The following is a 13,995-nucleotide window of genomic DNA, read 5'->3' as shown; positions in this document are numbered from 1 at the left end:
ACCTTATATCGGCTCCTCAGCATAAAACCTGAATGAGTGGTTGCATACCAGCTCCTTTTATACCCGTATGTCTGGGGGAGTGGCATGCAAATACCACTCGCCAATTTTCATTGGCCTTTTATCAAAGACCAGAGGTGTCTCGGGCTCCCAAGAGTGACCCCTAGTGTCACTACATCGACACCAACGTCTCGTTCCCTCCATCAGGGAACGGAGGTTACACCAGTAACCATGACGTTTTCTTTTTTTGTTTTGGTACAACAAAGTCTCCACTTTCAAATTATGTCACATAATTATATGTGTAATCTATAAGATTATCCAGACAATCTTATAGACTGTGGAAATAAGCAGCTGGGTGAACAGTGGGGTGTCTTAGCTGGCTCAATTAAATAAACACAGAGAGATAAAAAAGAGACACTGACTGAACCCATTAATTCTAATTACATTTTGACTGTAAGCTGTTGTTTGTGATTCTACACACTGTGACATCTGTAACCCCACGGACAATGAAATGCTAAATACTGATGGAGATGAGACATGGTGCGATTCCGTGAGCTGCTCATTTGGGTAATTTGTTTGAGGGTGAGAACTGAAAGACTAATTGGGACTAAGTTAATTGGGAGGAAATAAGGAGCAGACTTCTGTAAGGTGAGGGCATGTCACTTCCTGTCAGAGATATAATAGAACTGTAACAGTTAGTTCATTAATTTGGGGCAATTTTTAACACTAATGTAAAACAGCAGCTTAAAGTCATACAAATGGATCTATCTATTTCTATAGATATCTGTTTATAATTGTTATACTCTATTATGCTGAATTATTACACTACATGAAATATTTGTACTTTTTTAAAAAAATAGTGAAGGCAAAAGGGTTTAAACATTATGAAAAAATAAATAAATAAATAAATGGTGACCAGTTACAAAACATAAGATATACACTTTCACTTAGATATTCATCTATATGTTAACCTAAAATTTTGATGTTGATAAAATAAAAAATATATACAGTATGTGTCACCTTCCCAACTGCATTTTATGTGCATACAACCTTTGAAATAAACTGTTTATATTACAAAACTTTTTGCAGGCCAGAAATGACACTGGACTACAATTTATATGACATTAGTTAAAAAATGTTTCTGTGCAATCTATATAGTGACCTAATATAAATGCTGCTGAAAGGGATTGTTCACCAAAAAATTTAAAATGTTCTCACCATTTACTCATGCCATCCCAGATTTGTATGATGTTCTTTCTTCTGCTAAACACAAACGAAGATTTTTAGAAGAATATCTCAGCTCTGTACTGTAGGACCTCACAATGCAAGTGAATGTTGGCCAGAACTTTGAAGCTCCAGTAAACATATAAAGGCAGCATAAAAGTGATCCATAAGACTCCAGTGGTTAAATCCATATCTTCAGAAGTTATATAATGGTGTGGGTAAGAAACAGATCAATATTTAAGTCCTCCTTTACTACCAATCTCCACTTTCACTTTCACATTCTTCTTTTGTTTTTGGCGCTTTCATCGTGCATATCACCACCTACTGGGCAGGGACAATTTATAGTACAAGAGGAGGTAAATATTGATCTGTTTCTCACCCAAACCTATCACAACGCTTCCAAAGACATAGATTTAACCACAGGAATCTTTTAGAGCACTTTTATGCTGCCTTCATGTGTTTTTTGTAGCTCCAAAATTTTGGTACCCATTTACTTGCATTGTGAGGACCAACAGAGCTGAGATATTCATTAAATATCTTTGTTTGTGTTCAGCAGAAGAAAGACAGTCACACAATTGGGATGGCATGAGGGTGAGAAAATAAAAAGAGAATTTAAAATTTTGGGTCAGCTATCCCTTTAAATACACCATAAAATTCAGTGTGTTTTGTAACTGGCATTTCTTACTCTGTCTCTCCTCCAGGCTGGATGATTGATGCTGATAGTCGGCCTAGATTTAAAGAACTCGCTGCAGAGTTCAGCCGAATGGCGAGAGACCCTCAGAGATACCTGGTCATACAGGTGAGAATACTGTTATTTTTGTATTACATCTCACCTTGAAATTTAATAATTTTGTCCTACACCACACATTAAACTCAAGGTGATTGCAGTGAGTGATGGTGTCATTTTTGTCTCAGGGGGATGATCACATGATGCTGCCCAGTCCCAACCACAGCAAGTTCTTCCAGAATCTTCTAGATGAGGAGGAGCTGGAAGATCTGATGGATGCTGAGGAGTATTTGGTTCCTCAGACCTTCAGTATCACTACCTCCTCTTACACGTCAAGACCACACATGGATACTAGTAGAGTTAGGTTTTCTTTTTATTGCTTACATTTTCCATTTAATTGTTTAAATAGATGTTCCTTGTCTTACAGTGGAAGATTTATCATACACGTAATAACAAACATTTGTGATAACATGCTCCACCTCTGAATTATTTTTAGGCTGATGTCACCAAGCCCTCTTATTTTTTTAGCCCCTCCCCTCAAACCACCACATTCTGTTTTTGAACACTTACTTTTTACAATCCAATAGTTCCCTTGATGGATATAGAATCATGTCTTGACCTAGGGGTGGGCGATATGACCAAAATCTTATATCACGATATCACTAATTTTATATCATGATAACTAAATATATCACAATATAGTTACATAAAAAATAAAAATAATCTAATAAAATGTGTTTTTATATTAAATAACCATATTGTAATGCCTATATTTGAAAATCCAGTCATTTAATTAAATACTTTATAAATGAAAACTACTTCCTCAAAATTTCACATTTCAGTCTAATGTTGTTGACTAGTATTATTATAAAACTTTCCTCAAGAAACTCGACATCTTCTGAAAGCAATGCAACAAAGGAAATAATGCATTAGGACATTTCTCCAGGTGAATCCTATGAACTTCTGTGATGAAATTGGGGTCGAGGATATCATCCACCTTGACCCAGGACCTCTCCTCCGGACCGTACCCCTCCCAATCTACCAGATATTGGATCTGGCTTTCCCGACGTCTGGAATCTAGCAGATCTCATACTAGGAATGCCTCCTCCCCATCCACGATCATGGGTGAGGGGCCTGCATCACCGCCTTCCTCCTCCACCCTCGGACCACCGGCAGGTTTCAGCAGAGAGACATGAAAAGTGGGAGAAATATGATAATTAGCAGGTAATTGGAGGTGATATGACACAGGATTGATTTGTTTTAGGATTTTGAATGGACCCACATACCTTGGACTGAGCTTCTTGCAAGGTAGATGGAGACGAAGGTCCCGGGTTGAAAGCCACACCCACTGTCCTGGCATGTAGTTGGGACTGGGACGACGATGGCAGTCTGCTTGTTCCTTTCCCCTGTTGATGGCATGCTGTAGATGGACATGAGCTTGATCCCAAACAGCCTCACTATGCTGAAACCAGTCGTTAACAGCAGGTACAACAGACGGTTCACCAGACCATGGAAATAGAGGGGGTTGGAACCCCAGAACACAGTGAAAGGGTGTCAATTTTGTGGAGGGTTTGAGGATTGAGTTCTGCGCATATTCTGCCCAGGGAAGAAAGCGGCTCCAGTCGGCTTGATTCTGTTGACAGTACATGCAAAGAAATTTGGTGAGTTCTTGATTCAGATGTTCTGTCTGGCCATTAGACTGGGGGTGATAACCAGAAGTGAGATTTATATTGACATTAAGTAATCGAAAGAAAGCTGTCCAAACCCTTGATGTAAACTGAGGGCCCCGGTCAGAGACAATGTCTTCAGGAAGACCATAGCAGCGGAACACATAATGGAAAAGATGTTCTGCAGTTTCAAAGGCTCATGGGAGCTTAGCAGGGGTATTAGTCGACATGCCTTAGAAAACGATCAATGACAGTTAATATGGTGGTGTTACCTTGGGAGATGGGTAGATCAGTGACAAAATCAATGGCAATGTGGGACCAAGGTCATTGTGGAATAGGTAGAGGTTGTAGCAACCCTGCCGGTAGTTGTCTGGGGGGTTTTGCTGTGGCGCAGGTGTGACAAGCATTCACGAATGTACTGGTGTCTGCCTGTAATGTCTCCCACCAGAACCGATTTCTTAACAATTGTACTGTGGTAGTAATGCCTGGATGGCCAGAGCTTGTGGAGGAGTGCACCTAGCGGATTACCTTTGCTCGTAGAGTAGGTAGCACAAACGTTTGGTTGGGTGGACATTCTGGAGGGGCCGGGTTCTGTGCATGTGCCTGGGAGATTTTGGACATGATGTCCCACTGGACCAGAGCTAGGATCAGAGACGATGAGATGATGGGTTCTGGAGAGGGATTCTGAGGAGTGGAGTCAAATTGACGGGATAGTGAGTCGGCTTTGATGTTCTTTGATCCTGGATGATAAGTGATTAAAAAGTTAAAACGAGTGAAAAATAGTGCCCATCTGGCTTGTCTGGGGTTTAGTCTTTTGGTTGAGTGCAAGTATTCGAGGTTGCGATGATCGGTTAATACCAGAAATGGATGTCTGGCCCCCTCCAGCCAGTGTCGCCATTCTTCGAATGCTGCTTTCATGGCTAACAGTTCACGATTGCCCACATCATATTTATGTTCAGCAGAGGAGGGTTTACGTGAGTAGTACACACAAGGGAAAAGCTTAGGAGGATTACCTTGGCATTCAGAGAGGATAGTGCCAATACCAGTGTTTGATGCATCTACTTCAACCACGAAAGGTACGTTGGGATCAGGATGATGCAGAATAGGAGCAGAAATGAAGCGACTTTTCAATTCATTAATGGCTTGGATGGCGTCAGAAGACCAGCGAAGCTTGGTATTAACTCCCTTTGTCATGGTGGTGAGTGGAGCGGCGACAGTGCTGAAGTTTCGAATGAATCTTCTGTAAAAATTTGCAAATCCTTAGAATTGTTGTAGTTCCTTTACAGTAGTGGGTTGAGGCCAGTTTAGAACTGCTCCTACCTTGCCCTCATCCATAGACACCCCTTCTGGACTGATGATACAACCGAAGAAGGAAATTGAAGTTTGGTGGAATTCACATTTCTCTGCTTTGGCATACAATTGGTGTTCTATGAGATGCTTCAGAACTGCCCGGACCTGCTTGATATGTTCCTCCAGGGTGTCTGAATAAATCAGGATGTCATCTATATATACAATTAAGCCCTGGTAAAGCATGTCTCTGAATACGTCATTTATGAAAGACTGGAACACAGATGGACTATTGGACAGTCCGAATGGCATAACGAGATATTCAAAGTGCCCGCTGCTGGTAGAAAAGGCAATTTTCCACTCATCCCCCTCTCGAATACGAATGAGGTTGTATGCGAAACGTAGATCAAGCTTAGTGTAAAACTTAGCAGTTCTTAGTTGTTCCAAAGCTGCGGGGACCAGGGGTAAGGGATATCTGAATTTAACAATTATATCATTTAGATCATGATAATCAATAAAAGGATGAAGGCCCCATCCTTCTTTCCCACGAAGAAGAATCCTGCTGCTGCTGGTGAAGTGGATGGACGAATGAAACCCTTGGCCAGTTCTTCTTCAATGTACGATTTCACGGCTTTAGACTCAGGTTCTGACAGGTCAAAGATTCTGCCTCTAGGAGGTGAAGTACCAGGTAACAGATCAATGGCGCAGTCACTAGATCGATGCGGTGGTAGTTACGAGGCTTTGGTTTTATTGAAAGCTTCAAACAAATCAGCATATTCAGAAGGTATATGTGGTGCTATGTTGGACTCGTTGGTACTCACAGACATAGGGATGATTGGTTTGAGACACTTGGACGAGCACCTGGGATCCCATCGCATGATCTTTTTCTCACGGCATGAAATTTGCAGGGTTATGGTCCTGCAGCCAGGGTAAGCCGAGGATAACTGGGTGGTGTGGAAAGTGGATGACAAAGAGGCGTGTTGTTTCAGTGTGTAAAATTCCAACTTGCAGAATGAGGTCAGTGGTGGTGTACAGAACCTGGCCGGTCCCCAGGGGATGCCCATCTAGCGCTGCCACTGCCAAAGGAGAGTTGCAAGAAATTAGTGGTATCTTATGCTGTCGGGCCAATAAAGTTGCCCGCTGCTCCCGAATCTAACAAGGCTTTAGTGATGATGGTATCTGACAGGAACGTTAATTTTATTGGCACTTCAATACAAGTAGTGGTTTGGATAGAGGGAATCAACACACTTACCCTGTGATTGTGTGTTTGAGGGGGTCGTGTCAGACAGTCAGCTCTTAAATGTCCCGTTTGGCCGCAATATAAACAGAGATGGTTCCTGATGCAGTGTTCACGCTCCTCTGTGGTGAGATGAGTTCGACCAACCTGCATGGGTTCAGCGACATCACTGGGTTGATCCATTTGAGTGAGAGGACTGGTAAATCGATTTGATCTCCTGGAGTGAATGAGATTGTCAATATGAATAGCGAGGTCGATGAATTGGTCCAGGGTTCTGCCTTCAACATGGCAGGCCAGCTAAGATTGCACATCAATGTTTAATCCTTGACGAAACAGCAGTTTTAGTGTGTCCTCCACCCACACAGTCTGCGCAGCGAGAGTGCGAAAAGACAGAGCGAGTTCAGCTGCAGTATTTCTACCCTGACGAAGCGCAAGCAGTTGCTCACCAGCACTCCTTCCTCCCTCAGAATGTTCGAACATCTCTCTCAGATGTTGAATAAATTCATTGAAAGTGGTGCGGTTTAGTCCTTGATTGGCCCAGACAGCTGTTGCCCATTCCAACGCCTTACCCGTGAGCAGAGAACACACAAGAGAGATCTTACTATCATCAGACAGCTATAACGAGGGCTGTTGAGCCAGCAACATAGAGCATTGCATAAGGAAGCCTTTACACTTGATTGGGGTGCCATCAAATTTTTCTGGAAAGGCTAAACATGGATTAGCAGTCACTGTACTATGAGGCATTGAGACTGGTACCTGACTCGCTTGAGGCATTGTGGAAGTGGATTCAGGTGCGGGCTGATGGAGACTCCGCACGGATTTCACTAACTCTTCCGTTAGTGTGGTGAGTCAACAAAGTTGTTGTTGGAGAGATGGCAGTAGGTTAGCTTGGGCAGAGAGTTCACTGGACAGTTGCATGAGGACCGCTGGATCGGTAGTTGGTGAAGTCTTCTGTAACACTGGCTCAGACTGAGTGGGATCCATGTGCGGTTTATTAACACAACATAAAATAACCAGGGCAACCAACAACATCAGAGACAGGGCAGTAACGTAGTCAAACAGGCAAAGGATCGGGGCAGGCAGCAAAACAGCAATAGAGATAGTCTAGGCAAACACAATAATAGGCAGGCAGCAGAGAATCATACAAGGTAAATCCAAAGCAGAGTCAAACACGGGTAGATCAACAGAGTAAGTAATAACACTCAGAAATGTAGCCAGGGCAAACAATACTTCGCAAAGAATGAACACACACATGGGGCTTAAGTAGTCTGAGTGATATGAGGCAGGTGTAGGGTAATCAGTCCAGGCATGTGGGCACTTGGGAAGTGTAGTTCAATGTTAATATTCAGGTGAGTGAGACCTCCGGTGGTTGATTGAGGAATCTTCACCGGCGTTCGTGACAGACACATTGTTTTAGCTGTTTTCCTCGTCAGTGTCGGTTAGAATGTCGGGCTCTCTCACGGTTTGAGATGTACAGTATGACTTCCTCCATAGCACTTTAAGGTATAAAACTCAAAACTCACAAGTTTTTAAGTTTGTGACACGATAGAGAGAAACTGTATTAAGTAGTGAGATTTATCACACACTCTGCGTTCCCCTGTCTGTGGAGCACAATCTGGAAGCCTGCTGGACTCGCGTGCACTTTAATGCTTCAGAGACAGTGCACGTGACAATCACGTGAAACACAGATGCCTGTGTGTGATGAGAAGCATATTTAGATCACGAGAAGAATGCCATTGAATTCACCTGTAGCGCTCTGCCTTCCTTCTCCATTTCTCCGACAGAATGTGTATCGTGTACATTAATAGAATGAGGTGCACATTCTAACGGTATATCATCCAACCCTATCTTGACCCAATTTTTTTATATATTTTTTTTATATCCAGTTTGACTCTAAAACATCACATTCCAGAGATAAAATGGGCTGCAGATGTTGTTTCATGTTTACTTTAAAGGTGCAGTGTTATTAAAAAAATTAATAATAAAAAATACTAATGTCATGTGCATTTTGTTGGTTCATGTTTTTCATGTCTTTTATTTTGAAATTTCTAGTTCCTGTTTCATGTCATGTGGTTCCCTTGTCATGTGATTTAATGTTTCCCTCCATGGTCATGTGTCTTGTTTTCATTTGTTGATTGTCTTATTTTGTTTAGATGTTCTTTGTGTTTATTGGTTATCCTTGTCATGTGTTCTCCCATGTTCATGTATTTAACCCTCATGTTTTCCATTGTCCATGGTCAGGTGTTTGTTAATGTAACGTTGTTTCCAAGTCAAGTCAAGTCAAGTCGTTCATGTTTATGTTTTGTTCATGTTTATAGTTATAGTTTCTGGTTATCATGATTGGAAATAAACTGCCAGCGTCAGCAACAACATTACAGAATACCTGATCGACAGAAATGAACCCAGCAATTCAACTCCTATGCCTATGTCAGGGGAATCGTCCCCTGGAAGATTACGTGGAGGACTTTTGCACCATGGCATGCCAGGTGGACTTTAATGAGGTTGCCCTCAAAGATATTTTTCGTTTTGGACTGATTGAGTCTATCTTTTTGCTGATGCCAGGCGGTCAGAGTACCCACAGCCTGGCTCAATATATTGACCTCGCCCTGCATATTATTGGTTCCACGTTCACCGTGGGGGAGGCGGATGCCGAGCCAGAGTTCCACATTATGGCCGCCAAGCCAGAGTTCCTCATCATGGTTGCTGAGCTAGAGCCATCTTTTGCCCCGGATCCTGAGTCTGCTCCATGCCATGTCACAGCCACACCTCAGCCTGCTTCATGTCATGTCACAGCCACGCCTCAGCCTGCTTCATGCCATGTCACAGCAACGCCTCAGCCTGCTCCAGGCCATGACACAGCAATGCCTCAGCCTGCTCCATGCCATGTCACAGCAACGCCTCAGCCTGCTCCATGCCATGTCACAGCCATGCCTGAGCCTGCTCCATGCCATGTCACAGCCATGCCTGAGCCTGCTCCATGCCATGTCACAGCCAAGCCTGAGCCTGCTCCATGCCGTGTCACAGCCAAGCCTGAGCCTGCTCCATGCCATGTCACAGCCACGCCTGAGCCTGCTCCATGCCATGTCACAGCCACGCCTGAGCCTGCTCCATGCCATGTCACAGCCACGCCTGAGCCTGCTCCATGCCATGTCACAGCCACGCCTGAGCCTGCTCCATGCCGTGTCACAGCAACGCCTCAGCCTGCTCCATGCCGTGTCACAGCAATGCCTCAGCCTGCTCCATGCCATGTCACAGCCATGCCTGAGCCTGCTCCATGCCATGTCACAGCCATGCCTGAGCCTGCTCCATGCCATGTCACAGCCAAGCCTGAGCCTGCTCCATGCCGTGTCACAGCCAAGCCTGAGTCTGCTCCATGCCATGTCACAGCCACGCCTGAGCCTGCTCCATGCCATGTCACAGCCACGCCTGAGCCTGCTCCATGCCATGTCACAGCCACGCCTGAGCCTGCTCCATGCCACGTCACAGCCACTCCTGAGTCTACTCCATGCCATGTCATAGCCACATCTGAGCTCTCGGTCCTCCTAGACTTGAGTGCTACCTTGGTTCTCCGAACCTCCAGCTCCACCATGGTCCTTTTAGCCGTCGGCTACTCTCCGGGAACCAAGTTCCCTGGTGTTGCCCCTCAAGTCTCTCATGGCCCCGCCTTCCATGGCTCTGCCCCTTGAGCCTTTCAGGGCCCCACTTTCCATTGACTCTGCCAGGCCACACCCCACACCATGTCTTGCCTAGCCATGCTTCAAGACACCCCCCCCCCCCGGCTTCCTACAGAACTTTGGGTTTATGCCATGTTTTATGTGTTTTGTTCATGTGTTGGTGCATCAGGAGCCGCTCCTTAGTGGGGGGGATATGTCATGTGTATTTTATTGGTTCATGTTTTTCATGTCTTTTATTTTGAAATTTCTAGTTCCTGTTTCATGTCATGTGGTTCCCTTGTCATGTGATTTCATGTTTCCCTCCATGTTCTTGTGTCTTGTTTTCATTGGTTGATTGTCTTGTTATCTTGTTTAGAGTTCTTTGTGTTTATTGGTTATCCTTGTCATGTGTTCTCCCATGTTCATGTATTTAACCCTCATATTTTCCATTGTCCACGTTGTTAATGTAACGTTGTTTCCAAGTCAACTCAAGTCGTACATGTTTATGTTTTGTTCACATTTATAGTTAGGGTTTCTGGTTATCACAATTGGAAATAAACAACATTTCAGTTTCTGAGCTACATTACAACTAGTTTAATGCGCAGAGTCAATTCTTAGTAAGCCATTCGTAAATTTACTTCCTAGAAGAAGGTAAACTTTAGGTCTATGGCGTTTTCAAAACATTGCTCTTTTTGTTGACATGTCAACTGTGAAAATATGTAATTATAAATAATTCTAATTAAGTTTTAAATCATCCATCAATGTTCTTAAAATTCATAAAATGACAACATTTTTGGGCAGAGCAACTTTTGGTTTTAGCTCGAGGAGGATGGGCTTTCCTTGCTGGTTTCTCCCAAGGTATTTTTCCTTATCTATATAACTCACTCCATAAGAGTTTTCTATTTTGTCTATTTTCTGTGAAGATGATTTAGAACAAAATGTATTGTAAAACAAACTATACAAATAAATGTAATTAACTGAATTGAGCTGGATCAAAACCAATTGCAAGTGGACAAAAATGTCTGTTATTTTTTATGTGACTTACCCCCGAACATTTTTCAACCCCAACCCTTTTCTCTGTAATTTCACTGTATCATGGTTTTAATAATGATTTAGACACTTAAATAATTTCATTAAGAAATTTGAGGCTGATCCATCCCAACCTGATTTTTTTTTTATCCCCATGTAGTCTCAGCTGCGGTGTCGTGATACAGTTTTTTGCCCAGAAGATGGGATGGGAGCCTGTTCCCGGGTCACTGCTGTTTCAGCAAGTGGCATCTTTGTTCCACTAAGCACACAAGGGGCAGGTCTGGACTCTCTGAAAGAGCAACACTGTAACGGAAGCTTGAAAAAACAGCTCGTGTCTGGCCCAGGGCAGGATTCCAGTGGCCAGCGCTACAGTGCAGATCCCACTGTCTTTCTAGGAGAGAGGGGACCCAAAACCAACATTGATGAAGATGGTTACATGAGTCCAATGAAAAAATCATCCTCAGGTATATAAAGAGCACATTATACTGTTAAATGATATATGTGTATAAAAGTACATAATCTTTACTTTCTATCAGTGTTGAGTATGTTTCAGTAAACGACCAAAAGTAGTGATGCTACTAACCGCATAACTTTTTTTCAGTAGCATGACAATACTGCACTACAAAAGCAAAGCAAAAAAAAAAAATAAATAAATAAAAACATTATTTACCCATTTGAGTCCCTGTAAAGGATTTTAGTTATTTTTTTGTTTGTTTTTTTTTGGAAAAAATATTTAGTTAAATGCTGCTGTTCATTACTATGTTTAATACATTCAGTAAATTAGGATCAATTAAATACATTATTTTAGTTTTTGTAGTATTTATTTAGTGTAAATGTATTTTTCATTTTAGGATTGACTTGGTAAGTAGCCTACTGCTTCTTTAGACACCCCTAATCTTCACAATTCATCTTTCTCAAGTTTCCTGTAAATTCACTCTGAAAATCTTTTATTACACATGTTCTCTACCTGACCGATACCATTACAGTCTCTCTTTTTCCACTTCAGATAGTTTAAAACAAAAGAGTGTCTGGAGTAAAACATTAATTTAATGTTCCATTAACACAGCGGTTGAGTAGGATGATAAATCAATAGATTCTGTGTTCCTCCATTACAAATCTTGGCAGCAGTTATAAGTCTCATCCTTCACCTTAGAGACCTCAAACCAAAGAGTGCAGATGATTTGTGGGTGGTGAGCTACAAGTTTTAACATTTGATCTGAGAGCTCACTGTTCTTTAATAATGTTTTATGATCTAGTCAAGTGGAAGATACTTTCAGATTTGCCTTGCTAAATAGCAACGTAGCCACATAGTCCTTTATAAGTATACTTAATAAAAGAATACTTTTGAAGGACTATGTGGCTACATTCCTATTTACTTAAAAAAAGTTGCTTACTTTTAAACTGAAGCTATTTTGAAACTTTAGCACAGCAAGCTACAAGCTATTTCTAATCTAAAGTGGCTAAAAAAAAAAAATAAAAAAAAAAACAAAAAAAAAAAAAAAAAAACAGTTAAACCCTTTTGAAAGTGTAGTTAGCAATGCTACAATTTACTAACAAACAATTGCTAACTTTACAAATTGAAATTACTTTAAAATGATAGCTTGATAAGCTACAATCTAATTGTCATTTAAAGTAGTTAAAACAGTTAAACTACCCCTTTGAAAATGTAGTTAGCAATGATACAGGTTACTACAGACAACTGCTAATTTTGAAACTGAGGCTACTTTGAAACTTTAGCTTACCAAGCTACAATTTCAAGTATTAAAAAGTCAAACTACCTTTTTAAAAATGTAGTTAGGTATGCTACAGTTAACTTATAAACAATTGCTAATTATGAAACTGTAGCTTCTTTGAAACTTTAGCTTGCCAATCTTCAAACTACTTGTCATTTTCAGCACTAAAAATAGCTACCTTGAAACTTTAGCTTGCCAATTATCTACAAGCTATTTCTAATTTAAAGTAGTTAAAAAAAAAAAAAAAAAGTTAAGCTACCCTTTTGAAAATGAAATTAGCTACACTATAAGTTAAATTTCTAGCTACATTAAATGGGTTTCCATCCAATTATTTTTATGCACATTTTGAAATTGCGCATAAGAAATCCTGAATGGAAACGCCTGATATGCAGATAAACTTTCTAAATTTGCTTAAAATTCAATGCGCTAGAAGAAGGAGGATTTTCTAGAGTTTCACGTTAGTTAAAATGCACATTAAGGCGATGGAAACAGTTTATTTGCAAAACAATGACGTGTTTCGACCATTCGTGCATGTGTTAGGATTGTGCAATAGCTTGATGTGACTAGGTCTGGCCTTGGCCAGAACAGTTTTGAGAGCGGGTGCTCCCAGGTATGCGGAGACTGGCGGTGTGTGGGCATTGCAGCTATTTCAGCCCACATTATATCAGATATTACACTTATTCTACAGTGTCTCATGGATGCATTTAATAAAATGAGATACTTGCTCCAATCTTGCAAATGAAACTGTCCCCAAAGCAGGGAGAGGTCATTCAGCTGCTATATCATGATGAGGCAGCTCCCTTGTGATAATGCGAATTACGTAGTGGATGGAAACACGCAACAATTCGTATTTTCTTAAGTCTAATTTTTAGAAATGTGCTAAACAAATGCTGACATTTTGGATGGAAACTCAGTGATTGAAGCAACATAAGGGAGCTACTGTAAATAATTTTAATCTGTTAACTGTTAGTCACCTTTTTGAGTATAGGCCAAAAAAATGAAATACTCAAATTTAAATTGTCATAACTCATGAATGCTTGGGAGTACAGACCTAAATTTAGTTTATTGTGGAAGTGAAAGCAGTTAAAAAAAGAAAAGAAAAAAGTTATAGAAGTTTGAAGTTATTTCAATAAAAATACACTGCACTAAATGTGTTTCCTTTTATAATTTTGTTTTTTAAAAATATAATCAAGCCTAAAAAGATGCCAGAAAATCAAAGTCATATGGCTAACATAGTTGTGTGCAAATTTTTGAGTTTATAAGTTTTAATATGTCTGTAACACTTTTTTTGGACACAGTACCAGAAAATGGCCACAAGATGACAGCAAAACTCCATTGGTGGAGTGTCCAAAGGCCACTTGATCTGAATAAACAAATATATAGAGTATATATAGTATTTAAAAAAAAAAAAAAAACACATAGGACTTTGCTGTACAACAGT

The 13,995-nt window shown here is 41.0% G+C and overlaps 1 protein-coding gene across 1 annotated transcript in view; it reads left to right on the top strand.

The window, feature by feature from the left end:
- The window catches only part of LOC127445109 (receptor tyrosine-protein kinase erbB-4-like), a 342,336-nt gene that overhangs the window by 323,768 nt on the left and 4,573 nt on the right, over positions 1–13,995 (top strand). The window contains exons 24-26 of the mRNA XM_051704908.1: positions 1,923–2,020; positions 2,137–2,307; positions 10,982–11,285. Of these exons, the coding sequence (XP_051560868.1) occupies positions 1,923–2,020; positions 2,137–2,307; positions 10,982–11,285 (573 nt within the window). The remainder of the gene's footprint in view (positions 1–1,922; positions 2,021–2,136; positions 2,308–10,981; positions 11,286–13,995) is intronic.

This window comes from Myxocyprinus asiaticus, chromosome 8 (assembly GCF_019703515.2).
Source record: "Myxocyprinus asiaticus isolate MX2 ecotype Aquarium Trade chromosome 8, UBuf_Myxa_2, whole genome shotgun sequence".
NCBI classification, from domain to species: Eukaryota; Metazoa; Chordata; class Actinopteri; order Cypriniformes; family Catostomidae; genus Myxocyprinus; species Myxocyprinus asiaticus.
This window is presented reverse-complemented; position numbering and strand designations above follow the sequence as displayed.